This window comes from Wyeomyia smithii, chromosome 2 (assembly GCF_029784165.1).
Source record: "Wyeomyia smithii strain HCP4-BCI-WySm-NY-G18 chromosome 2, ASM2978416v1, whole genome shotgun sequence".
NCBI classification, from domain to species: Eukaryota; Metazoa; Arthropoda; class Insecta; order Diptera; family Culicidae; genus Wyeomyia; species Wyeomyia smithii.
The window spans coordinates 142,587,499-142,615,305 of NC_073695.1; the positions used below are offsets into that span (position 1 = coordinate 142,587,499).

The 27,807-nt window shown below is 38.6% G+C and overlaps 1 protein-coding gene across 5 annotated transcripts in view; it reads right to left on the minus strand.

Annotated features, from left to right (window-relative positions):
• The window catches only part of LOC129722961 (coiled-coil domain-containing protein AGAP005037-like), a 1,195,377-nt gene that overhangs the window by 894,352 nt on the left and 273,218 nt on the right, over window positions 1–27,807 (minus strand). For 3 of the 5 annotated variants that reach the window (XM_055676850.1, XM_055676847.1, XM_055676851.1), the window contains 4 exons: window positions 12,190–12,305; window positions 11,961–12,135; window positions 11,716–11,914; window positions 11,518–11,665 (listed from right to left, as the gene is read on the minus strand). In XM_055676850.1, coding sequence (XP_055532825.1) covers window positions 11,518–11,665; window positions 11,716–11,914; window positions 11,961–12,135; window positions 12,190–12,305 — 638 coding nt within the window. Of the gene's footprint in view, window positions 1–4,523; window positions 4,819–11,517; window positions 11,666–11,715; window positions 11,915–11,960; window positions 12,136–12,189; window positions 12,306–27,807 lie in introns of those variants that run through there. The other 2 variants (XM_055676852.1, XM_055676848.1) reach the window with 2 other exon arrangements.

The window sequence follows — 27,807 nt, forward strand, 5'->3', positions numbered from 1 at the left end:
TGTCGAAAATTTCAAAAATATAGCCAATACACTAGTGTATTCTATACAAATTATAATTTATAAACCACCAATGATGGTTACAAAAAAGGAAGTAATACAGAAAATATTACACGATTATCATTACACACCTACAGGAGGACACGTAGGACAACATAGACTATATCTTCAAATAAGGGAAGTTTACAAATGGAATAATATGAAAAGATCGATTGCAGAATTCATCAAGGCCTGTGAATTATGCAAACGAAACAAACTCATAAAGCATACAAAAGAAAAACAAATAGTAACTACAACTCCATCATTCCCATTTGAAATTATATCAATAGATACAGTTGGTCCGTTACCTAAAAGTAATAATAACAATAGATACGCAGTGACTATTCAATGCGATCTAACAAAATACGTTATATTAATACCAGTACCAACCAAAGAAGCAAATGTTATCGCTAAAGCGTTGGTTAATGATTTCATACTAACATATGGAACATTTTAAACTTTAAGATCCGATCAAGGAACAGAATATAATAATGAAGTCTTTGATCAGATCTGCAAAATATTACATATCAAACAAAAATTTAGTACAGCTTATCATCCTCAGACAATCGGAGCGCTCGAGAGAAATCACAGATGTTCAAATGAATACCTGAGATCTTTCGTTAACGAGCATCAATCTGATTGGGATGAATGGTTGAAATTTTACGCTTTTAACTACAATACTACTCCACACACAGATCATGGATTTTCTCCACATGAACTTGTTTTTGGAGTTAAAGCTAAATTACCACAAGAAATTTTCAAACAAGGAATAGAACCAGTTTACAACTTTGAACAATATAGTAAAGAATTAAAATATAAAATTCAAAAATCGAACGAAATTGCAAAAAATAAATTGATTGAACAGAAAGTAAAACGAACAATTTCAACAGAAATAGGTACAAACCCGATCCAATTAAAAATAAATGATACGGTTTATCTAAAAATTGAAAACAGAAGAAAACTGGATCCATTTTATGAAGGTCCATATATAGTAGAAGAACTTTTAGATCCAAATTGCAAAATAAAAAAACATTAATTCAAACCATTCAATACTAGTTCACAAAAACCGTTTAATAAAAACTTAAATTTCATATTACATTTCAAATCACATGTATTCAAATATTTCCAAGATATTATATACTCAGATAGCATATATAAATCAAAATCATTTTCATGTATTTTAATACAAATAAGTAATCAAACGATGTCAAAAGCACAGTATTAATGATCATTCAATGTAATAAAATTCAAATACCGTTTATAAGAGAAAACATAGCACATCCTATTTTTCAATTTACTCCAAAGTGTTGACAACAATAAATGGTTTCATTTCAAATTCACCATTTATGTCCCTCTTGGAGGGATGGTATGGTATATCCCAGATTATGAATTTTTTGAATTTTATGAATTTCCCACAACTTCAAGATAACTTTCCCAAGACCATAAATTAATAACGAAATCCACCTTTTTCCCATATGTTCCCAAGAAACCTTTTTCCCATATGCTTCCAAGAAAAGCCAAAGCAAAGTATTGCTTTGTTTCCCACTCACAAACCATAATTTCCAAACCACTCATGATTCCCACAAGTCCCAAAACGATTAACAAATCCTTTTATTTTCTCACCAGTCTAAAGTACATGTCCAGCAGTTATTCTGGGTCACGTTCCTTCCCAGCCAATAAATTATTTCCAACCTCACAAGTTGCATAACTAAGCTAATGCACTTGAGTTGCATAATGCCTTACTGCCACAGTGAGAGTATCCAATGTCACTATCCCATGTCTTGTCCAGACCTATCCCAAGCCCAATGCGATGTGCGCATATGGCTGCAAAATAAACAAACAAACTCACAGACTATTTGCGCCGGCCGCGCACGCCTGTATGTTTGTATGTTATGTATTCAAATTACCAATCGTAGCGGCGTCATCAAGCTAGCCCACGATTGGATGACAAGTAAATGAGGTAGCTATGTTTTTCTCCCACTAGTTCGTAGTACTAGATTTAAGCAGTAATGTAGAAGTCCGATGTAAAACAAAAAGGTCTGAATAAAGTATTCGATGTTTGAACCTCAAAGGAAGAGTTTATTATAATGTGGCTCAAAAGCTATGAAAAGAAAAGAAATTTAAAGACTATTGAAAACTATACCTGCTTTGATCGATATATGTGGCCTCAACATAATTTAAATGTGGTATCGTACTATTTGAACGTTCCAAATTCATTGATTCCTTGCGATGTGTTTCAGATCTGCAAATGCACGACGAATCGGCCATAGGATATGATCAAAGTCAAATAACAAATCGTTTAAAATGATTGGTTTTATCGAAATGACAACATCCTCGACTTTTGGCTTCTGTACATCGCATAAATGCTGAATATATTCATATTGGGTGGTATTCGCTCATTTTCAGCAGATTTTCTGGCATCAATCTGACACCGGGAATACTCATATTGGGAGGAATTTAGTTATTTTCGCATCATTTCGATTACGGATATATCCATATTGAGTATTATTAGGTCATTTTCGACTGTTTCCCAGAAGTTGCCATTTAGCAATTTAAAACGGTGCCTGAGGACAATTGTTAGCTTATTGCATCATTCTGGTTCCAGAGATACTCATATTGGATGGTATTTGGTTATTTTAGGCTGTTTTTCACAAACCGGAAGTCACCATCTTGGATTTCAAAATGGTTCTTAAGATAATTTCTGGCCTCTGAGCGTCATTCTGGATGAAGAAACACCAATATTGGGTGTTATTCGATCATTTTCCGCTGTTTCCCAGAAACCGGAAGTCGCTAACCTAGAATCTAAAATGGGGTCTGTGGTTTATTTCAGCTGCTGTGTATCAATTCTAGATTCAGAGATACTCATGTTAGACGGAAATCGGCCATTTTTGGTTGTTTTCCAGAAACCAGAAAATGCCATCCCAAAATTCATGATGGTATCTGAGGTCAATTTTTAGCTTCTTGCAACATTCTTGCTTCGGAGATACTCATGTTGGGTGGTATTTGGTCGCTTTGGGTTGTTTTTCAGAAACCGGAAGTCGTCGTTTTATTCTTAAAATTTGCCTGTGAAATCAATTTTTGTCATCTGGGCGTTATTTTGGTTCCGAAAACATTCGTATTTGGTCATTTCCGGCTGTTTGCCAGACACCGGAAATCACTATCTTAAAATTCAAGATTGTGTCTGTGATCAATTTTTAGCATCTTTATGGTTCCGGAGGTACTCATATTTAATGAGAATCGTCCATTTCAGGCCGTTTACCAGAAACCGGAAGTTGACATCTTATAATGCAAAATGTTATCTGAAGTCGATTTGTGGCTCTAGTGCCACATTACGGTTTCGGAAATATCCATATTGGGTGGTATTTGGTCCGCTGTGCCGCTGTTTTTCCGAAACCGGAAGTCGCCATTTTGAGTTTCATAATGGCATATGCAGACAATTTTTGGAATCTGAACGTCATACTGGTTAGAGAAATACTCATATTGGGTGGTATTTGGTCATTTTCAGCTGTTTTTCAGAAACCGGAAGTCGTCATCTTAGAATTCAAAATGGTATCTGTGGTCGATTTGAGCTCCTGTGTATCATTCTAGATCCGGATATTATTATATTGGGTGGAAATCGGTCATATTTGGCTGTTTTCCAGAAACCGGATGTTGCCTCGATTATGGAACATATATGTTACCACTAAAAACATTCACCTTCCAAATATGGCTCCATTTAGTTGATTAGTTCGCGAGATTTGCAGAAATTTGTACAGAAACATGTGATTCCAGAAGAGGAAGGGGCGTCGAACCATTATGGACATATATTGTACCTCTAAAAACATTCACATACCAAATTTGGTTGTATTTTCTTGATTGGTTCTTGAGCCGTGCGAAATTTGTGTTTCATTTGTATGGGACCCCTTCCTTAGAGAAAAGGATGGGGTGTCAAACCATTGAGCACATATTTGTTACCTCTAAAAACATTCACCTGCCAAATTTGGTTCCATTTAGTTGGTTAGTTCTCGAGATGTGCAAAAATTTGTGTTTCATTTGTATGAAACCACCCCCTTCCAGAAGAGGGAGGGGCGGCCAACTATTATGGACGCGAATTTGTTACCCCTTAAAACATCCACATGCCAAATTCGGTTTCATTTGCTTGGTTTGTTTTTGAGTTGTGCAGAAATTTATGTTTCATTTGTATGGGACCTCTCCCTTCCAGAAGAGGGAGGGGTCTCAAACTATCATAGGAACCTTTATCGGCACCAAAAACCCCTACATACAAATTTTCACGTTGATCGGTTCGGTAGTTTTCGCGCCTATATGGATCAGACAGAGAGACAGGTAGACAGACCGGGCTGCATTTTTAAATGTATAGATTACAACATCAATTTTTTAGAACCTAAAGAGTGAATATACATTTATTGGATTGCAGCGTTCATGTAAATCTATTTTTACAAATAATAAGTTTGAATGAGAAAGGCTGAGTCTGACCGCTAGGTGGATTAATTTAGGTTTTTATTGTTGATTAACTGAACTTTCAGAAAGTCACTACTTTTATGCAATAAAAAAGGTGCTACACGCTTAAAAAAATTTCAAACTATCACCTTTCTTCTCGAGCAAAAAGTTATACATATAACTCCTCAAGTTATTATGATCATTAATGATGATGGATTTTTGTTTGAATATAGTTATATAATATTAAATAGTAGATTAAAAAAAGGGTCGGCTACACATGTTTAAGTCACGCGCGCGTAGACTTGCATAGACAATCTGGATATTGAATACATCAGGTTAAAGCCCCTGAAATGGAAACAAAAAGAATATCGAGTTGACAAGTTGCTTGTTGATTTGTGATATTTGCGGAATTATTTTACTTTTTTTTAACAATCTTTTTGTTGCATACAAGTCGGGTCAATCGGATAGTGACGTCAGCGGTTGGACAAGATCGACTGCCAAGAAAAATGATTGTCGTATAAAACAATAGCCAGAAACAGTTTAGATAGCAGTGAAATTGTTGAACTCTAACGTAATTATATGGCTTTATTTTCAAGATTGTTTTCCCTTTTTCTTATAAAAATTATACCGAATTCGCAGTTAATAATATACGAAATAGAATAGCTGTGGACGGTAGAAATAGAATTGCTATGGACGGTAGAAAATATTATCAATTGGATAGAAACTTGTAGGTAAATTAGATTAAGCACGTTTATTAAAATTAAATCATTTATAGCTTTGAGCTGATACGACGTGGAAAATATTCGTTTGCTCCAAGGAGTCCGAAAGCTCTAACCGTACCAACACTATCTGTTCTAACGATTTAAAAGAGTTCGGAGCGAAAACTAAGAAGGCTTGGGTTTGCCTGTGATTTGTAGAGCTCGCTATGGAGACCTATGACATCATAGGAACTCTCTCGTAGTTCTAGATCGTTATCTAGAACCAATTCTGATTAGTGAACGCTCTCAAACGTTAGGTTCAATTCCTAATCAAGTACAGATAATTTTCGGTATTTGGTATTTATTTGAAGGGTTACTATGCCTGAAATTAATAACCAGTCCGTTTTTTGTTTGCCAACTGGTTATCTTGCAGGTTTTAAAAAATAACTCATATAGATAAATCGTCCAGCTCAAACCGATGTAGAAGTATGAGGTTGGACCATCATCATCATTTTATATTTTTTGCTTCAGAATATGAGGTTCTTCTGATTGGTTGGTTTTTTGATGTAGGACTACGTCTTTGTTTTCTATACTTTGTGAAATTGAAAATGAAACTGGCAAATGTTGCGTCAGATTTCAAACGATTTCGAACGACTTAATGCACCTGTAAATAATTATTAAAGAACCCAACCGTTTCCTTTTCATATTGTTCCCTTTTCACAAAGAGATGTAACTTGATCGAATATAATTAGTAGATAACAAGCAATCCGAGAGTCCACACGTAGTTTTATTTGCACTTAACCGAAAGTTATTCTAGATTATTAGCTCAGTTTACAAATCTGTAGACAAGATAACGCGGACGAGAGAAAACACCGTGTTCAGAGTTTCGCTTAGGCGGGTTTACGTGGAATTGGCCGAGGATTTCGGGAATACGTTGCCGGGTAAAACGTGAATCGAACAGATGCGGTGATTTTATAATAAAGTGGCAAATAACGTTGTGGGGAATCGAGTGATTAGAACAAGCGAATTTTTGAAGAAACTGAACGGTTGCGGTCAGAAGTGAACCACAAGACTTCAAGAGGTTTAGTTGAATTGAATAAGTGTGAATCGCTGGTAAACGTGGTTAGATCTGGAAACGATAATCGCTATTTTGTTTGGACACTGATCTCTAGTTTGGTTCGTAGTGTGATGGGTGATAGCACGAAAATTACTATCCGGAACAAATCGAAGATGGATGACAACGAAAAATTAAGGCTAGAGAATGAGCGACTGCGGCAACAAATCGAACTGTTGCAAACACAACGGCAGCTCCGAGAGGCACTCACGCAATTACATATTCGAACGAAGATGCCCGAACTGAAAGAGATGGGAAGTCTGATTAGCAAGTTCGATCCGAAAGATCTAACCAGTCTAATAGCGGAAGAATGGGTAAAGTCGATTGAGAGCGTTGCTAGGGCTTATAATTGGACTGAAGATGCAAAGTTGTATTGTGCGCGGCTACAGCTGCAAGAGGCAGCGCGTATGTTCGAAACGGTGAAAGACGAAGTCGCCGACTGGAGATCATTTTCTATCGCGATCAAAGTAGGTTTTCCATCTTCGAAAGGATCGATACACTACCATAACGTTCTGCAAAACCGTCACCGATCAACTACCGAAACAATAGAAGAGTTTGTGTACTGTATGAACGCTTTTGATGAGCAGACTATTATAACGTACATAATAAATGGACTTTCAGGATTTTTATCTCGGTCTAAAGTGAGTGTTTCGAACACCAATACAGTGCAAGAGCTTTTAGTACAGTTGAAGTGGATCGAACGATCGCAAGGTTTATCTGGTTAACAAACAGAACCTCAAAAAGCTTTTGTACCGAAGCCAATAAATTTTGAGAGTTCGGGTAATCCGAGTGGGATTGATGCTCAAGTGAAAAGAAAAAAATGTTTTCGTTGCCATCAAGAGGGCCACTGGAAACGTGACTGTCCGCTGGTGCACCAGAAAATGGGTAATAACCAAGCTATTAAGATGATCCAGCGGAAAAGTGCATTCATGAAAGTCTCAACAATTCAGCAAAGCTATGCGTCACAGTGTGGCGGACTACATCCATGCGAAAAAGTGCTGCAGGGTTTTGGTTTAAGGCAGGTTGCAGTAACATCGTTTTGTGCAGCCAAAATCACGATCGATCAAGTGGGCCCGATTGTGTACAGGAAATGCCAATCATAGTCGGTGAAGATATCATTGTCCAAGATAATTTAGTAATGGTGAAACGAGGAGCCGAAGTGAGATTTCAACTGGAATCGCAAGAGCAAACTGACAATGACTTTGAACATAGTGCGAATAAGAAGCCAGAGGCCATTTTCAAAATCGACGTAGCTCAAGAAAATAGTGAAATAGTTATGGAGAACATAAAGTGTGGCGGAACACGAGCTGCTCAAGGCCAGTTACTACGTGTGATAAATGAATATCGTCAATGTTTTGCTAAAGCTATGAAAGAGTTTGGCGTGGCCAACGATGTTGAAATGAGAATCGTGCTCCGGGATGCGGAACCGGTATATGTGAAACCAAGAAAGCTGGAATTTGCTCGGGAAGCGGCTCTGGGTGAAATAGTAGCAGATTTAGTGGAAGCTGGAATCACCGAGGAAACTGAGTCGCCTTACAACAGTCCGTTAGTCCTAGTGCCGAAAAAGGACAATTAGTTTCGAATGGCGGTGGACTATAGACAGTTTAATGCGAAGACTGTGAAAGATCGATTTCCGATGCCGGACATAGAGAGTTGTCTCAACAAACTGTCAGGCGGGAGGATCTTTATCCTTGTCGATCTATATAGCGGCTATTACCAAATTCCGCTTGCGCGAGATCCTCAGGATTATACCGCGTTTTCTACGAAAGATGGGCATTTTCGGTTTCTTCGGATGCCATTTGGATTAGTAAATGGATGTGCTGTGTTTCAGCGTACGATTAATAAAGTTTTGAGCATGGTGAAGGAGGATGGCGTCGTTGGATATATGGACGACCTGATCATACCTGGAATAACAGAAGCGGAAGTGCTAGAAAAATTCCAAAGACTGTTGATGATACTACAAAAAGTCGGCCTAACGATCAACCTAAAGAAGAGCCAATTTTTTGAGAAAACTGTTATCTTTCTGGGTTTCGAGGTCAATCAAGAGGGAGTCAAACCGGGATATCTGAAAACAGAAGCTGTTAGAAGATTCCCAATCCCCACCTCGATAAGACAAGTACAGCAGTTTATTGGTCTCTCGGGATTTTTCCGCAGATTTGTGAAGGGTTACAGGATTATTGCCGCCCCACTTTACAAACTGCTGAAAAAGAATGCAGTATTCGAATGGAACCAGGAACAACAACATGCGTTTGAAACGACCAAGTCTATCTTGAGCAGCAGACCGCTGTTAGCCTTATTTGATCCCGAGCGTGAGCTGGAGTTGCATACCGATGCCTCCTCAATGGGACTCGCCGCGGTGTTATTAATGAAGGTAGAAGAAGGTCTCAAACCTTTAAGCTATTTCAGCAGAAAAACCAACAATGATGAATGCCGCTATCATAGCTATGAGCTGGAGATGTTGACGGTTGTAGCGGGTGTCGAACGGTTCCGCTGTTATCTGCTGGGAAGGAAATTTGTCATCAAAACAGATTGCAGTGCGGTGAAGGATGCGTTTAAAACGAGAGACATCAATCATCGAATCGCAAGATATTTTCTGAAGCTATTGGAATACGATTTCGATATCGAATTTCGACCGGGTGCAGCAATGGCTCATATCGATTCGTTGAGCAGAAATTCCGTAGAACCTCCAGGAGAAGTCCAATCGGTAGGAGAAAAAATAATGTCACTCGAAATTAGCAATGGTGACGCGCTTGTTTCCATGCAACGTTGGGACCCGCAATTAGTAAAGATCATCGCGCAGATGAGAGGAATTCCGCAGACCGATGAGCAGAGGCAGATTCAGGAGAACTATATTCTAGAAAACCACCGTTTGTATCGGAAAATAGATACTAGAAAATGTTGGGTGGTGCCGGGAAATATTAGGTGGAGGTCACTAAAACATTACCACGACGATAATGGACACTTCGGAGAGGAAAAAGTGTTGCAACAATTAGTACAAAAGTTTTGGTTTCCTCGCATGCGTAAGTATACGCGGAGTTACGTCAAAGCATGTCCCGGGTGTGCGTTCGCCAAGAAAAAGGAGGGCGTCCAGAGGGTTTACTACACCCTATTCCAAAATATCCGGTGCCATTTCAGGTTGTCCACCTGGATCATTTAGGACCATTCCAACGTTCATCCAAGGGAAATGTACACCTTTTACTTATGATTTGTGGATTCTCAAAATTTGTGCTGGCGAAACCAGTTAAATCGACTAAGTCAGCACCCGTGATTTCCATGTTACGTGATGTGGTGGCGATTTTTGGTTCACCAGTAAGATTAATTACCGACAGAGGAACAGAGAATGCAGATGAAGCAGAGAGTACAAAAGCACTACTACGATCAAAAACGTCGGCAGGCTAAAGTTTTGCAAGTGGGAAATCTTGTCCTGGTAGAAAGGGATCAGTTTCAACCCGGAGGCAGCCACAATCTAGAGCCGCGGTATAAAGGACCGTATGTAATTGCTGCCTGTTTGGGAAATGACCGTTATCAAATTGAAAACCTACCCGAGCAAAGCGTGCGTCGCTTCTCAACGGTTTATTCAGCTGATCGTATCATACCGTGGTGTGAACTGCCAGATCTCGAGCTAATAGAGGAGAAGCTAATGGAAAGTGATGCTGTACATTCGGATGGCTCTGATGTCGATAGTGCAGATGATGTTTGAATTTCCAACTAAATCGACGATGAGGACATCGAATACAGCTGTAAACTGTAAAGAATTTTTAAAGAACCCAATCGCTTCCTTTTCATATTGTTCTCTTTTCACAAAGAAATGTAACTTGATAATTAGTAGATAAAAAGCAATCCGAGAGTCCACACGTAGTTTTATTTGCACTTAACCGAAAGTTATTCTAGATTATTAGCTCAGTTTACACACCTTAGTCATTTATATGTCAGTGGATAGATAAAATGTGTAACAATTTTTTTATATAATGTTAAACATTGTTGCTTTATTGCTTAATGGTGGAAAAAGGTGAAAAGTTCCAAGGTCAAGCTTTCCCATATATTTCCCTCGTTATTGGCTTGCTTCCCGAGCACAGATAACAATAACATGGACGAAATAAATTCCACTGCCTACATATTTTGACTCAACAAAGTGTTTTGGTTTGTTCCTCTTTCCCCAAGCTGTGTGGCCACGCCTTAATGGAAAAAATCTACGCTGAACTCGATACAAAGATTGCGAGTAGAAAATTCAGCTTCAGTCTAGTTTGTCACACAACAACGAGTGGAGTATAGCTGTTAGAGGTACGCGGCATTGAGAAACGAGAGCTGCATACGAGTCAACTTCCAGGCACCGCGCAGCATGTTACCTTTATTTTGCACACGGCAGCAACCGTTACCATCGTACGCTGCAGGATATTTTGCTGGCACAGCTGCTGGAGGGCACAGCGGAGAGCAAATTTTATGCGCGGCCAACAAAATATTCAATACTACCGGTGGTGGTGCGATCATCAGCGCTCTATAGCACACATTTCTAGCTGAAAATTATGGAATCGGTTCTTTTTAGAACTATAAATGCTTGAAGATGAGAGTTATGATAATTTTCGCAACTACTACTAGCGTAAAATTTTCATGTATTCATGCATCGTTAGTTTTACAATAACGACCATCAAATAAAAACGGTAGTGTTGCCTATGAACAGTTTATCGCAGCATATAATGTATACATTTAGTCCTATGTCATCATTTTATACAACTTCTAGGGCTGTATACCTTGTAGTATTCGATCAGCTCGCAGACTATCCGCTCGCGATCAAAAGATTTCGTTCTTTTGAAGAACTGACCAGCAATTTCGCTGGATCGAGGTAAACGCCACGACACATATAACCTTGAAAAAGCTAAAATTGCATTTTACAAAACGTCTGATAGTTTGTGGCGAATCGTTAGCTTTGTAAATATTGGCTCTTAAAGCAATTTTCAATGAACGCATTGTACATTTTCACTAAGCAATCTTTTTTGTTTGACGTTTCAGCGAAAATGAAAAAATATCGAACGCTCGTCAAGTAAATAGATTACCGAACAGATTGCCGATGGCACAGGTGTTGGAAACTCAGTAAAAACTTTGCTGAGTTAGGTAAAAGAAACAAAGTGTGTATAAACATGTGACATTTATCGGTTAAACGACAGTATGGCGATTGGCTAATTAATTGATCTTAGCTCCAATGTAAGTGTGTGGCAAGAGATAATATTTTTTTACCTGTTCGGAATCCCACATTGCGACGCTAGATGTTTTTGATAACGGTTGGGGTATCTCAAGTCCGCCTGTCAGAGTTTGAGGTGCAGCTACCTCATTAGATTCGAATAAACGAAGTACCGAACGATCTCGAATTTCGCGCAAGTGCGTCCTGCAAATATCAAAATTTGAATTTGAAATATAAACTAACAGCCAACTTACCGAACGTCTTCCAATTCGTAGAACATATCTTTACTTGCGTCATGAATGTATATTTTGACATTGTGACCTTCCAAATAGTGCATCGTGAGTTGACGAGGAAAAGATCTCACAAACAAAGCGCGTACAGTGTCAATAGATGTAATTTCATTTGGCAAAAGAGCTCTTTTCGTTTCAGATCTGTATTGCAAGAAAACCAACCCTACAAATCAAAGACATTATGGAAAATCAGATTGCAATATTACTGCTACCTAAAGGCCTTTCCAATGTTTTCGAGGGTGTTCGTACTACTGGTAATGAAGACCTTTGCTTCCCTCCTCTTCGAAAACCGGTACTAGCTGTTTCCACCTCTGACATTATTCCAGGATCATCGTCAAATAGCGAGCCTTGATTATTCATTGTATAAGTTCTAAAGAAGGGTGTCTAACAAAAAAAAAAAATGAAAATAAAAGGCATCTCAAAATAATTCATACCTACTTCTAGCGATCTGGGAAGGACCGATAGTTCGGCTTGAGTTTGATAATGCACTTCGCCACTCAATGTGTGACGTCGCGGGTCCTCTCTAACTTTTGTAATGCGCCGTCTTTCGTCAACTGCAATTTGAAAAAAAGCGATATTTTAAAAACAAATTATATAACAACTTCAGAAGATGTTCATTGTAGATTTCAGATGATTTTGTATAACGAGTGAGCAGTTCCAAGCAAAATGGCCAACTTTAATATTTTTTTGTAATTGACATTTGAGATTTGGTTTAAACTTTGCATAATCTTAAAGTGATTAAATTTTAACTTAGCGATTCTTAAACTAAGTTACGCAAATAGTGGTGTAAAATAAAAATTCAAAATTAGAACATGAGATCAAAGATGACTAGAACAAGATACGTGGTTTTTTCATAAATTTTGGACAATTTTTTGGACAGATTTTTGACACTTTAACGACGGTTAGTGTAGCCATCTGATAGATTAAAAAAAAAACAAATTAAATCACCTAGAGATAGGACCCAGTCTTTCTCATTCGAACTTATCATATTTTTAAATAGATTTCCACTAGCACTTCAATTTGTAGAAAAAAAATACACCTTGATAATATCTGCTAGTATATATTTCACTCTAAATAACACATTTTTGAAATCTCCAGTTTCTGATAAACGTCTTTAAATTGCCAAATACAATCCAATAAAAGTTTTTTCACTCTTTGGGTTCTAGAACGTTGATGTTGTATTTGAAGTACCGTCTGCCGGGGTGTGATTGTGCCAAAAAAGGATACATTTTTGTTCCTTAGCTTGTAATGCACATATTTAGGCAATGACTTTGATCCAAATCACGTCAATGCACACTTAAATGTTTAGTTAACGACTGACCAGTTGTTAGAACGTGGCTTATAGACAGTCTCTATACACATAGTGGCATCTCCAGGTAGCTTAGAAAGGGAAAACGTTAGGACATAAAGCATGAGAAGACTTTTCGTTTCAAACTGATATTGAGTGTCACTCGTGTCAATTATCAGTCAATAATTATGTCAGTGATATCAATTATATATCTTAATTAATATCGAAATTATTTGATCTGAGCCAATCCATTGCTTGAATTCAATGAAGCAGATAGGCACCTTCATCTTACACCGCATAAATATGGCTAGAGCAACACAGCGTGAGCGAAATCACAGAAATAAGCATTACCACTGTCAACTGATTGGAGCTGAAAGCAATTATCACTTTCAGCTCGTTCGTGTTGATACTGATATTCGTAGCCCTCAATGTCAATTAAGAATCTATCACTGACAGTGAAAATTTGCAACCCTGTTCCGCACACTGTACCGGTCATTATAGCTTGGCACAATCTCACCCTAAAAGGGCTCGAAAAGCGTACAGTTTGGAAAAAAAATATTTTCTGAGCCAACTCTGGTTCAATGCATAATATTTCCTCAACACATTGGAGACGACATCCTAGCGTACCGACTGAGCAGTAAGTTGATGTGATTTCTTGACCGGGTTGGTTTGCCTGGGACATTTTCGGATAACGTTATTTGCGCATGTTTTTCATTCTGTACTTTGAAACATTATTGAAGTGAAACAGTTCACTGATATTATGTATATTCCATTTGAAGTTGTGAATAAACATGTCATGTTTCATAAAGTATTGAATTTGAGGTATTAGGTTCTAGAAATCTCAACTAATTTAACATACAAACATACTGGGAAGCTGTATAAAACTGTAAACTAAACATACTGGGAAGCTGTATAAAACTGTGGAAAACGTTTACAAACTTCCCAACATTGGTATCTTAAAATCAAGGATGACCCTTAGAAACCAGAGATAAAAGTCCAACAACATTTTTCAAATTCAAGATTTCGACTTCCGGTTTCAGAATTTTGCGAAAAACGAATATATGCTGTTTTCGATATCGAAATGACGTCAAGAATCAAAATATTCATGTCTAACGCCATTCCACATGACGTGTTACATTTTCTGGAAAATTAACTAACATAGAGAACGCTTGGAGGTTATTTTAAAGCGTTATTCTGAAATCAATTTTGCAATTTTTGCTTCCTGCTAAGCTTTGTAAAACTAAGTAAAATGATTGAATAATGTAGATATTTCTTGAAAGAAAACTATGTTCATGTTTTACAAATTCAAGATGGGTAACTCTGGTATCGAAAACGCTGTGAAAAACACAAGAAAATATTCTGATACAGGTCGGACTCGATTATCCGGAACATCATTTTCATTCCGGATAGTCAAGCTTTCTGGATAATCGAATCACAGATAAAATATTCAAACTTGTGATTAAAGAACAGGTAGATTTTCTGCATTGGAAGTGATTCAAAATTTGAGGAAAATGTGAAAACATTCCCCTTATCTCTAAATTGTTAATTTATGCATGAGGACTGATGTTCAACCATATCGACGATATTGATATTGTTTGCAAAGGAAAGTAAAAAGAAAAGACATAGCTAGCATCGTTTTTCACTATTAGAGGTGAGCTTACCCGAACAAACGATTATAACAAATGGATAACACAAATATATCTGAGCTTAATAGAAATAACAAAGCCTGTAATATTCTTGATATGCCAGAATGATGAAAAGTACAGAATTATATCAAATTCTGTTATCAAACACATGAATGTTCAAAAGTGTGTTTTGAAGTTGAATACTTCTCTCAGGAAGTTCGGTTACATAGGGATGTGAAATGAAAATCTAAAACCAAAAAGAGTGAAAAATATGTCCAATTTCAAATGCTAATAAATCGGTTAGTATTCGATGAATTTCCTTCGTTCTTGCAGCAATAGATTGGAAAATCTTTCAAGATTCTTCCCAAAAGAAGATAATTGTAATTTTATTATTCACACTATTGTACTATTGAAAATAGTCAAGCCTTGTCAAAACGGAAAATTCGACATCTAATTGGTCGTTATATGATTACTTCCCAAGCACGGTCGACAGAATCATATACCTTGCAATTGAAAACCTGCTATTTGGCCTATATGAGAGCCTGTTTCAGCCGAAGCCGCTCATAATAGTTCTAGGCAGCGACAACAGCAGTCGTCCTCCCTTAGCAGCAGTACTAGCAGTGCAGTGTATACCAGCGATGGCGGAAAGCGGCCACAGCTGTGGCGTAGCAATGGATAGCGAACTAGTTGCAGCGGATCTCAGCATCGATAGCGGCTGATGCAGTGAGGCACTTTAGTAAAATGCAGTCTCTGTGCGATAGTGGGCACTAGTAAATGCATTCGATTTCACTGTTTACTTTATCACAACGAATACTTTATTCGCACTGTCAGTGATAACGCAAAGATGTAATCGGCATCTTATCCGCAGGGCTGTCATTCGCACGCTCATTGCGCTCAGTGTGTTAATTTTACGTCAAGGGACAACGAGAACGGTACCTACACATATTGACAACAAACAGGCAAAAATAGAAAGAGCGAAAACGAAATGACTATGAAAGATATCACCAAGTGAGAGATATTTCAAGAGAGAGAGAGAGAACGGAACAACACTTTGTGCTGCTTTTTGTGACACATTGCGTGAGAACAAAGAGCTTCACTTTGAGCAGTTTGCGTTGCGTTGTAGGTAGAAAAAATAGCAGAGAAAAGGAACCAAGAAAGCACTATATACCTTAATTTTTGAGAATTCATTTATGTCGTTTACGTTTTCGCGGCGTAGCTAAACTTTTTCCGTGCTATACTTTGCAACTTCAAATAAAACATTTTCAGTGTCATTGCATTGGTATGCGTAATAATGGGATAGCTGTCAATTCGTTTTGTTTTGGTCATTATCGCATTCATCATTTTGTCTCGTTTCCATTTCATATATCCATCTCGCAAATGTGCTGAGAAAATAATTACCTGACACTTTACCACGTGGAACGAAAACCAAAACAAACCAGTTTTGATACATACGTGTGAATGTGTTGGTAACTTCCTACAGTACACTCTGCTTTTTTCGGGTGTCGCCAGGGACAGAAAAACTGTCAATTGTCGTTCGACTGTAGCTACACCGCGAAAACGAAAACGTCATTAAACACGATTCTCAATGGCGTGGACGTGTTTCTTAGGCCATTTTACGCACGTCCAGACATGTCTCTGTCTCGGTATTCATATACAATCGCTACATGCATTCACTACCGATACCGTTCATTAGAGTGGTAATGACTTGTATGGAAAAAATGTCCTTCGTCGCATTTAGAAGTTCGTTCAGTCGAGAAGTGAAACTTTAACCGATCTATTTTTTTCATGTTTTGTTTTTGTATAACACCAGATCTCGATGTTTCATGTATTTTTAAGACATTTGGCATCAGAATTTTTTGATATTCAAAAATTTATGTACTACCTGCGCATTTTTTTATTGGTCACAAAATAATGCTTTCGTGTTTCCGAAGTCAGATTAAGCTGAAGTTTAGTATGGGAACTTTTTTCGAAGACGAAACTATTGACCCCTTCTTCTAAACGCAATTCATAAAATCACCCTACTGTTCATGTACGAGACATATTGCGGCTACCTCCGGGAAGAAACCATTTTTAGTTTTGAAACAAAACCCATTGAGCAGCACTGAAAATTAGCCCCTAAATTATTTCAGTAGGAGTCAAATAAAGTGCAAAAACCAGAAAAAAAAATAATGCTACAATCGTTCGTTTGTCAAATCCGATAATCATTGCCCCAAGCAACACACAAAGTAAGACACAATGTGTGGTGTTGCACATTCTGGTAAATGCATAAAATATATTCAGTCGCATTTTTTCGGTGCGAAAGAAACAAGAAAAGAGCGAATGGGGAAAAGAGAACACAAACGAAATATCGGGAGTGGCACGCACGGTTTGATGGCAAATGTGTTGGGTATAAATTTGTGAATTCCAGCCCTGCTTATCCGATACTAAATTGAACAACAAATTGTTATTTTCAGGATGAAATAAAAACCTGATGATTAAAGCGTTAATGTTTTCTCTTGAGTTAATCTACATTTTTAAATTTGTAAAAGTTATTAATTTTACTTTATATCCGTGTCTCAGAACGTACTGAATTATCTTTCCTTCAATCATGAGCACGACATCCGAAAAAATTTCATCTCAAAATTTAAAAATTGTCAAGTCCCAACCATAACAAGCAACTTACTATATTATTGAAAATGGTCAATCCTTGTTGAAGCGTAAAATTCGATTGATCTGATAAGTCAACATTCATTTATTGGAAAAAATGACTGACACGTAAGCAGCCTGGTTATCTTTCTTGTAAAAGTATTCAACTTCAACCTTGCGGCCGTGGCTTTGCACACAACCCTCCTGTTATTCAATGTCACGTACCTCTAATTGCTATACTCCACTCGCTATTGTGAGACAAACTAGACTGAAGCTGAATTTTCTACACGCAGTCAGCGTAGATTCTTGCCATGAGGGTGTGGCTACGCAGTTTCGAGAAAGAGAAACGGAACAAAACACTGTGTTGAGTCAAAATATGTAGGCAGTGGTATTTATTCCGTCCATGTTATTGTTATCCGTGCTCGGGAAGCAAGTCAATAGCGAGGGAAATGTATGGGAAAGCTTGACCTTGGAACTTTTCACTATTTTTCACCATTAAGCAGTAAAGTAACAATGTTAAACATTATATCAAACAATTGTTACACATTTTATCTATCAACTGACATATAAATGACTAAGATGCATTAAGTCGTTCGCTTGCTATAATCGTTTGAAATCTGACGCATCATTTACCAGTTTCAATTTCAATTTCACAAAATGTAATCTAGTATAGAAAACAAAGAGGTAGTCCTACGTCAAAAATGTTATTTGTATCTCCTGTTGATGGAATTTTATAACTATTCAGTTGTGCTCTTTTGATCGGGTTGACCTTGCTATGACTGAGTTGAGAAAAGATATTAAAACCGAAATAAGTCAGCTTGGCACACAAATCCCACATAACGATTCGAATACTGAGTTCGATATCTTGGACGCTGAGCTGTGAAATTTCGAAGCAAAAAAATGAATATCACACAACAGCAATGTAACGGCAACCCCGCTTCCCCTATATTAACCTACAGGGTTTCGTCACGAGTCTCGTGATAAAAATATATTTTGGTCTTAAAAAGGCACAGCCTTCTGCTGTGGCTTAGTCAGGCGAAACATTTGGTTTCCTTGACAGACGACCGCGAACGGCTCTTTCAACATGCTAGATAAGAATGTATCAACAGATTATGCAATCATAGGGCATAGAGCTTCGCGCAGCCTTCTGCTGTGCCACAGTCAAGTATACTCAAACCGAATAAACATTCTTTCTAGAAGTCGCCGGTTCAATGGTGTTAAGGGGTAATATCCACCAAATTTTTTTTCTTGTCCTTTTTTTATTGGTTAAATCATGCTTAAACTATCCTAGAATCAAAATCTACATCGCCCAAGTACTGGTCTGAACTCAAAGTTCGTTTAAATCAATTTATACCGAACAACTGTAATGCTCTCAAATAACATTTTCCGTTTATTTTGGTGATGATCGGTTTTGTTTTTAACTTTGAGGCTTTGTAAACTAGTAGAAATTACCTATGATCGATATCGTGTTTCAAATTTGAAGTATAGAGGTCGCTGCATCAAGTTTTGACAGTTACAGCGTCTCTATAGCACGTGTTTACTCACAATTCCCATTTGTTTAGTCGATCATCCGTTCTTTTTGTGTACGTTCTTCGCTTGAGTTTTTCTATACTTTTTAACTGTGAGTTATGCTCAAAAGTACTCAAATATGTGTGACAAGTTTGAGTTTTGCGTGAGATCGGACGCCAACCGCGTCAAAGTCGCTGAGCGTCGCATGTCTGATACCACGAAAGAGGGTAGGCGCAGCCTTACATCAGATAAAAAAAGAAAGAAGAGGAAAATAAAGCCCATGAAGGACAACTTTACGGCGCAGGGACAGCTGACTGAAGGTAAAAAAATATTAGGGGCTTTATTATTGCGATTGTTGAGATTTCTAGCATTTCGAAATTTTAAACGCGTTTTTCTCAAAACCATGTTTTCAAAATCGGCGAGCAGTAGAACTGAAAAAAGTGTACATCCGATTGAATTGAAATTTTGACTGTAGCTTCTTCATTAGATTATCTAATAAAGTACATACGATTTCAGCGATTGATTAACAACAATAAAAGTTATAAACAATTGAAGTCGATTTAAAAACTAAAAGCAATTTTTTTCCAAAACCGTTGCCATTTTGCGAAGAAAAATCCTAAGAATATAATCATGTGTACTTCACTAGCGATACTTAGGTAGATAATGAAAAAAAAATTGTTTTGGTTATTAATTTATTTATTTATTTCTTCTGAAATATATGTAGGCTTTAGACCCGTTATTCACACTTAATATTAATATACAATGAGTTGAAGACAAAAATACAATCAATTAACACTCATGAAGTTGTCCTCTTAAATATAAACTTAGTCTGTTCGCAAGTACCCCCAACGCTACAACCCTTTGAATAATATCACAGAACGAGCCAACAAAAACTATACCACAGAACGAGCCACACTGCTGCAAAGGGAAGCCGAGCAATCCACATCGTCTCCTGCAGAGCCAGCGATGAGTGTTATCAGTCGCTATCATTTTCTCACCGCCACCGATCGCTGCTGGAGCGATATCGAAGCTGGAGCTAGAGCCGAAGACGTGCTACCGATAAACCCATCGATCGCCGAAGGAATTTACCCGATCGCTGCTAGAGCGAGAATCGATCACCGGAGAGATGCCACCGATAAGCCGATCGATGAGGCGTCGCCAGGAGAGAGTCAGTCAACCCAAACTTCATTCCACCGCCGACCGCTGCCAGATAACATCGCACGGCCCATCTAGGATCGTTATCTATTAAAGCGCTGCTGGAGCAGCGCGCCAGTCTCCTTCCAATCACCGGAAGGATGGGCGGTGGAACCGCATGCTAATTTATTCATTTTATTAAAAGTTAATATTAATTGTAAAGTAAGTCACGTGAATAAATTTAAGCAAATATTATTATTATTATTTCCAATATTTATTTAGTAACTTGAGACTTCTGTCTCTTTAAATTGTTACAATGATCGATATGCGAAATAGTGTGACACACTAGACTTTTTCTAATATTAACTAATTCTAATTGACTTAAAGGTTAAAGTGCTCTAAACATTTCCTCTTAAATGCTAAATCTGAAGTTTCAAAGGTCAATTGATTTGGTAAAGAGTTCCAGCATGAGATGCCTCTCACGAAAAAGGAGTTTCCATATTACGAAGTATTGTGGCGTGGAATAACATATTTCCTTGAGCGTGAGCTTCTTAAAACATTAAATTTTTCGTGTAAATAGCCTGGAAGTTTTGTTTTCGCAAGATTGAATATAAATAGACAACATCTGAAAGAAGCAAATTTATTGAATGGACAACCATTAAAACGGAATATTTGTTCAAGTTGAATACGTATCGTATACATGCATTCAAGGCGATTTGCAATCGTGATTGAGCATGCACTGATGATGCGAATAGAAGGAAATCACAAGCAATGATGTGAGGTAATACAAGGCTCTTAAACAGCTTAAGTTTAATATCAGTGGAAAGAAAAAACGTGGTATCAAACAACGTACGCAGACTGCTATACACCTTTCCACATTGCTTGAATATAAATTTATCAAAGTTAAAATTAGATTGTATAGATATTCCAAGACTTACAGCATCTTCAACAAAATGGATTTCTGAGCTATTAATTTTTAATGTTGGTTTTAATACATTGTTGTTATGAGAGTTGTTGATAAATAAAGCGTTGGTTTTATTCACATTCAAAAAAAGTTTATTTCTGGTCGACCATTCGTGTATTCTGGCTAAGTCTTCGTTTATTTTATTCGAAATGATAAAAGCTGAGTCATCTAGACAGCTGAAGTATATTTGGACATCATCTGCGTAAATGTGAATTTGACAAAATTTCAAAACTCCGGGTAGATCATTTATATATTATGAGAAAAAAACAGGCCCTAGAATCGAACCCTGGGGTACTCCTGATGGTATATCAATGAATCTAGAATATGTGTTGTTATTAAAGACTGTTTGTGTTCGATCAGTCAAATATGAACGAATTAATGCTGTAGCATGGCCAGAAAAATCAAAGTTTTGAGCTAACTTTTTGCACAGTACCTCGTGAGAAATGGTGTCGAAAGCTTTAGAAAAGTCTAGCAGTAATAAAACAACCAACCGGCCCTTATCCAATACAATACCAATGTCATCTAATATTTTCAACATTGCCGTTTTCGTACTTTGCTTTGGATGAAAACCAGATTGAAGCGGATTCAACAAATTATTCTGGTTTATATAACAGCAAATTTGACTTTTAACAATTCGTTCGAAAATTTTAGACAATGCGCAGAGTATACTTATAGGACGTAAGTTTTGTATGTTGATTAGGGTAGATTTTTTCTTAATGGGAATTACTTTAGATTTTTTCCATTCGTCAGAAAAAATACTCGTAGTTATAATAGAGTTGAATAGATGAGTTATAGGCTTAATCACAAGCGGATTTATTGCTTTCAAAAATTTAATTGGCAGAAAATCAAGACCTGTAGCATTAGATTTCATATGGTACAATGCTATTATGACATCGTTTTCGTGAACTAAATCAAAATAAAATGAATTAGGATTGGGAATTCGGAGTTGACTGTTGTGATTCTCGGCAGAACACGAATTATCAGAAAAGTTATCTAGCGAAGTTATCGTTTATCTCATTTGCATCGAATGGTAATGGAGGGCATTTCTTAGATTGACGAATACCCAAGGATCCCAGTCTTTTCCATAGTTCTTTGGTTGGAAGATTTTTTAAGTTTTTAAATAGTTTATTTGACACGGCACGATACAATTTATGTTTAACTGAGCCAAGTACATTTTTTTTAAATTCTAAATTAGCAGGGAAAAGAGGGAGGCCTTTTCTTTATTCTCGCGACCGACTACGAGCTAGTGGGGATTTAAGGTGAGAGGAGGGGAGTTACAATTTTGATTTTAACTATATTGAGTTATACGATTTATTTATTTGTACATGGCTAAGCAGTGATGTTCTATTTGAGCAGTTTGGACTGAGGTGTCTGCGTGAACATAAAGATGCCGAGTCTTCGTTTGAGTGTCTCCAGCTTAGTGTATCATCTTCTTTCAGCGTGTAGCGGGAATGGTAATCTAACAAATAGATAGAAGAGTTTCATATTTTAATACCAGCGTGTTTTATGAACACGTATAGCTGTATCATGTACTGGAGATCACCGCTTCCCAGAATGTCTCTAACGGGTACGTTCGGTTGTTTTCCTCGGGCCCGAAGGGAATCTATAAGCTCAGACCTAACACCACAGTATTCGGTACACGACCAAACAACATGCTCGATGTCATGGTAGCCATCGCCACAAACGCAGTGATTACTGTCTACAAGCCCTATACGAAAGAGATGCGTGTTTAACGTGTAGTGATTGGACATAAGTCTGGACATCACGCGAATGAAGTCCCGACCTACATCCAACCCCTTGAACCATGCTTTCGTCGATACCTTAGGAAAAATGGAATGTAGCCACCGTCCCAGTTCATCTGAGTTCCATGATGATTGCCAACTGTTGAGTGTTCTCTGACGCAAAATGCTATAAAATTCATCATAAGCAATTGGTCTTTCATAAATATCGCCATCAATAGCACCCACCTTAGCTAAAGAGTCAGCCTTTTCGTTACCCGGAATCGAGCAATGAGAAGGGACCCACGCTAAGGTAACCCGGTAATTTTTATCTGTTAAAGCACTTAAAAACCGTCGTATCTTCCCCAGGAAATACGGAGTGTGCTTCACAGGCTTCATCGATCGCAGAGCCTCAATGGCACTGAGACTATCTGTGAAGATGAAGTAGTGGTCTATGGGTAGGGTTTCGATGATTCCAAGAGAGTACTGAATAGCAGCAAGTTCTGCGACGTACACGGAAGCAGGAGCATCGAGTTTGTAGGAGGCGGTAAAATTTTCGTGGAAAACACCGAAGCCAGTGGACTCATCTAGATTAGATCCGTCAGTGAAAAACCTTTTATCATAACTAACATGTTTAAACTTATTCGAAAAAATCTTAGGGATCTCTTGGGGTCGCAATTGATCCGGGATACCAGAAATGTCTTGTTTCATGGTGGTGTCGAAGAATATAGCATTATTAGAAGTAGCTAAAAGTGCGACATTGGAGGAATCGTATGAAGAAGGATTAATATCTTGAGCCATATAGTCAAAATATAAAGTCATAAATCTGGATTGAGATTGAAGGTCGACCAACCTCTCGAAATTTTCAATTACTAATGGGTTCATAACTGTGCATCGAATCAGCAACCAGTAAGAGAGATTCCAAAAACGATGTTTCAACGGAAGAATACCCGCTAACACTTCAAGACTCATCGTATGGGTCGACTGCATGCAACCCAAGGCAATACGCAAACAACGATATTGTATTCTCTCTAATTTTATAATGTGCGTGTTCGCGGCGGAGCGAAAGCAGAAACAGCCGTACTCAAGAACTGACAATATCGTTGTTTGGTATAACCTTAGAAGGTCTCCTGGGTGAGCACCCCACCAAGTTCCGGTAATCGTACGAAGAAAATTAATCCTCTGTTGGCATTTTTGTGTCAGATACCTAATATGACAAGCCCAGGTGCATTTGGAGTCGAACCAGACCCCGAGATATTTAGCGACTAAAACCTGAGAGATCGTTTTAACCGTTAGTAGGAGCTGCAGCTGAGCTGGGTTATGCTTCCTAGAAAAAACGACCAGCTCAGTTTTCTCCGGAGAGAATTCGATACCCAGCTTAAGAGCCCATTCAGACAAATTGTCTAAGGTATCTTGCAATGGTCCTTGCAGATCGCTAGCCTTGCCACCAGTAATGGATACAACGCTATCGTCTGCAAGTTGCCTTAGCGTGCATGAATTTGCAAGACATTCATCGATGTCATTGACGTAAAAATTATATAAGAGAGGACTTAAACATGAGCCCTGGGGGAGGCCCATGTAACTAATTCGGGAAGTTGTCGAATCGCCATGTGAGAAATACATATGCTTTTCTGACAACAAATTGAGCAAAAAGTTATTCAAATTTGGTGAAAGTCCCTGCGAATGAAGTTTCGCGCTTAAAACTTCTACAGAGACAGAGTCAAAAGCCCCCTTAATATCCATGAACGCAGAAGCCATTTGCTCTTTTCGAGCAAATGCGAGTTGAATTTCAGTAGAAAGCAACGCTAGGCAATCGTTCGTCCCTTTGCCCCGGCGAAAGCCAAATTGAGTATCTGAAAGTAACCCGTTTGTTTCGACCCATTTGTCTAACCGTAAGAGGATCATTTTCTCCATTAATTTCCGGAGACAAGAGAGCATCGCAATCGGCCTATATGAATTGTGATCAGAGGCAGGTTTCCCGGGTTTCCGAATAGCAATGACTTTTACCTCCCTCCAGTCATGCGGAACAATATTTAGCTCAAGAAACCTGTTGAACAAATTCAACAAGCGTCTTTTTGCAGAGTCGGGTAGATTCTTCAACAGGTTGAATTTTATTCTATCTAACCCTGGAGCCTTATTGTTGCACGACAGGAGAGCCATTGAAAATTCCAACATCGAAAATGGAGGCTCTTCCGTAGTTACTAATAACGCGTCGCGAAAGGTTTTCTGTTCCGGTACAGAGTCTGGACAGACCTTTTTGGCAAAATCGAGTATCCAGCGATCTGAATACTCCTCGCTTTCATTCGAAACGTCACGGTTCCGCATGCGCCTGGAGGTATCCCAAAGAGTGCTCATCGCTGTTTCCCTGGACAACGCGTTTACGAACCGCCGCCAGTACCCGCGTTTTTTCGCCTTTACTAAGCTCTTCATCTGCCTGCCCAGTGCCTCGTACTTTCGAAGCAGGTTGACAGTGCCGTACTCCCGGTAGTCCTTATACGCCGCGGACCTTCGCGCGTACAGCTCAGAGCACTCTTTGTCCCACCATTTGTTGGGAGGGCGCTGTCTAATCGTTACCCCGGGTATCGGTTTCGTCTGAGCTTGAGTCGCGGCGTCGATTATCAAGCCAGCTAAGAACGCGTATTCTTCCTCCGGAGGAAGTTCCTCGTGAGTCTCGATAGATTGCGCTATAATAGACTCATAACACTTCCAATCAATATGACGTGTAAGGTCGTAGGGAATATTGATTGGATTCGGGGGAGTTGAACCATTAGCAATTGATATAACGATTGGAAGATGATCACTACCGTGGGGATCGTTGATTACTTTCCACCGGCAATCTAACGCTAGTGATGTCGAGCAAAGGGATAGGTCAAGCACGCTTTCACGTGCTGGAGGATTAGGTACACGTGTCGCTTCCCCAGTATTCAAAACTGTCATATTGAAGTCGTCGATCAAGTTACAGATTAAAGAAGATCGGTTGTCGTCGTACAGCGACCCCCATAGCGAACGGTGAGAATTAAAATCTCCCAATATCAAAAAAGGCGCGGGAAGCAACTCTGCTATATCAGTGAGATGCTTCTGTTCAATCCGCGCAGATGGAGGCATATATAACGAAACAAGGCATAGGTCTTTTCCATTCATATTCGTTTGAATGGCAACGACTTCAATATTCGAGATCGAGGGGAGGTCGATTCGGAAGAAGGAATAGCACTTTTTAATCCCTAAAAGTACCCCTCCACCGTGTGAGTCTCGATCTCGACGAATAATGTTAAAATCGTGGAAATTGAGTTGATCGTTTGAATTGAGAAAGGTTTCACAGAGCGCAAATGCGTCACAATTGTATGTATTTATTAAATGAGAAAATAGATCGAATTTGGGGATGATACTTCTGCAATTCCACTGTAATACAGTGATAAAATTCCTAACCTCTTTCGCCGTATTAGTCATCGAAAGATATGATAGCTGAAATGAGGGGCCAAGTTGCTGCTAGTTGCATCAAGAAGGTTTTCACTGTAGGAAGAAGGGCAAGAAGAATATTTTGTAGGGGATCTGGTATGTTGAATGTTTTAAATATCCAGTCCACAATATCAGAAAATTTTATGAACCCTGTTTCTTTTTTATCTTCTGATCAAGAAATGGTTGCACGAGGGGTTTTTGGTGCCCCGGGAAGCGGTGGGTACTCCTGGTTTGATTTAAAATTAAAACCGGGAGGTACTTGCTTCGGTTTTTCTTCACCGCTTCCTTTTTGTGTTGGCTTATTGGTCATTCCGCTAGGGGTTATCTTGCGACCTTTGCGAGAAAGATTAGGAGAGTTGATCATTCTCCTCTTCCTAGATCCTTCTGGCATGGCATAAGAACACCCTTCGACGGGATCGTCAGATGTACCCTCATCGGTTGGCAAAAAGGAAAAGATGTTTCCTGTCGAGGGTGGCTCAGCACTCTTCAGCATTTCTGCGAAAGAGCGCTTTGATCGTTCCTTGAGGGAACGCTTTATTTTTTCCTCGCGCTGTTTGTACGCGGGACACGCCGAAAGGTCATGCCGAGTTCCCTCGCAGTAAAGACACTTTTCAGTATCCTCACTGCAAGCGGTCTCAGCATGATTGCCTCCGCACTTGCTGCAGCGTGCCTTGTTGCAGCAGTAGGTGGCTGTATGACCTAACTGCTTGCAGTTTTGGCAATGCATGACCCGCGGTACGAACAGGCGTACAGGCAGACGAACCCTGTCCAAAGAGATGTAGTTCGGCAGTGCGGATCCGGCGAATGTTACACGGAAGGAATCCGAAGGGAAGAATTTCTTCTTCCCTTCTTCGATGGATACTGAATGCAATTGCTTGACATCCAGTATCTTTACATCTTGAATCAGGGGGTTCTTGAAGCAGCCAACCCCGTGACGCAAAATGTCATCGACCGTGAGGCTTCCTTCGGTAACCACACCGTCGATCTCCACGTCCTTGGCAGGGATGTACACGCGGTACTCTCTCGTGAAGAGCTCGTAGCTAGCAATTGCGTTTGCTTGCTTCAAGCTACTCACAACAACTCGCAGTTTGTTCGGTCTAACCTTTGTAATTTCGGTTACGTCCGAAAACTGTTTTGCCAGGTCCTTGCCGATTTGAATTATATTTAGAGGCTTCTTTATGGGCCTGAAGTAAACTACGAACGGACCTTTCGAAGCATCTGGGTAAGCTTTCACCCGTGTTGCCGGTACCCTTGGTACGGGGCTAGGTAGCGGGGAAGGTAGAGGGGAATTGATGGGGGAGATCTCAATCTCTTTCCCAGTTGTTTCCACATCCAGGAATAGTTGCACCTGCATGTCGTCCATTTTGCGGGAGCGTTACGCTCTACCGCACACAAACGATAAATATTCGAATGTGGGGAGGGGGGGGTCAAGTAGTTGCTATTAAATTTTAAAAACAATTTCTCAAACTACAATGGATCAAAATAAAAAAAAAGGCAGTAATACTAATACTAATAACAATAGTAATAATAATAATAATAATAATAATAATAATAATAATAATAATAATAATAATAATAATAATAATAATAATAATAATAATAATAATAATAATAATAATGATAATAATAATAATAATACTAATACTAATAATAATAGTAGTAATAATTATTATAATAATAACAATAATAATAATACTATTAATAATAATGATAAAAATTCTAAAGTGAATACTTCAC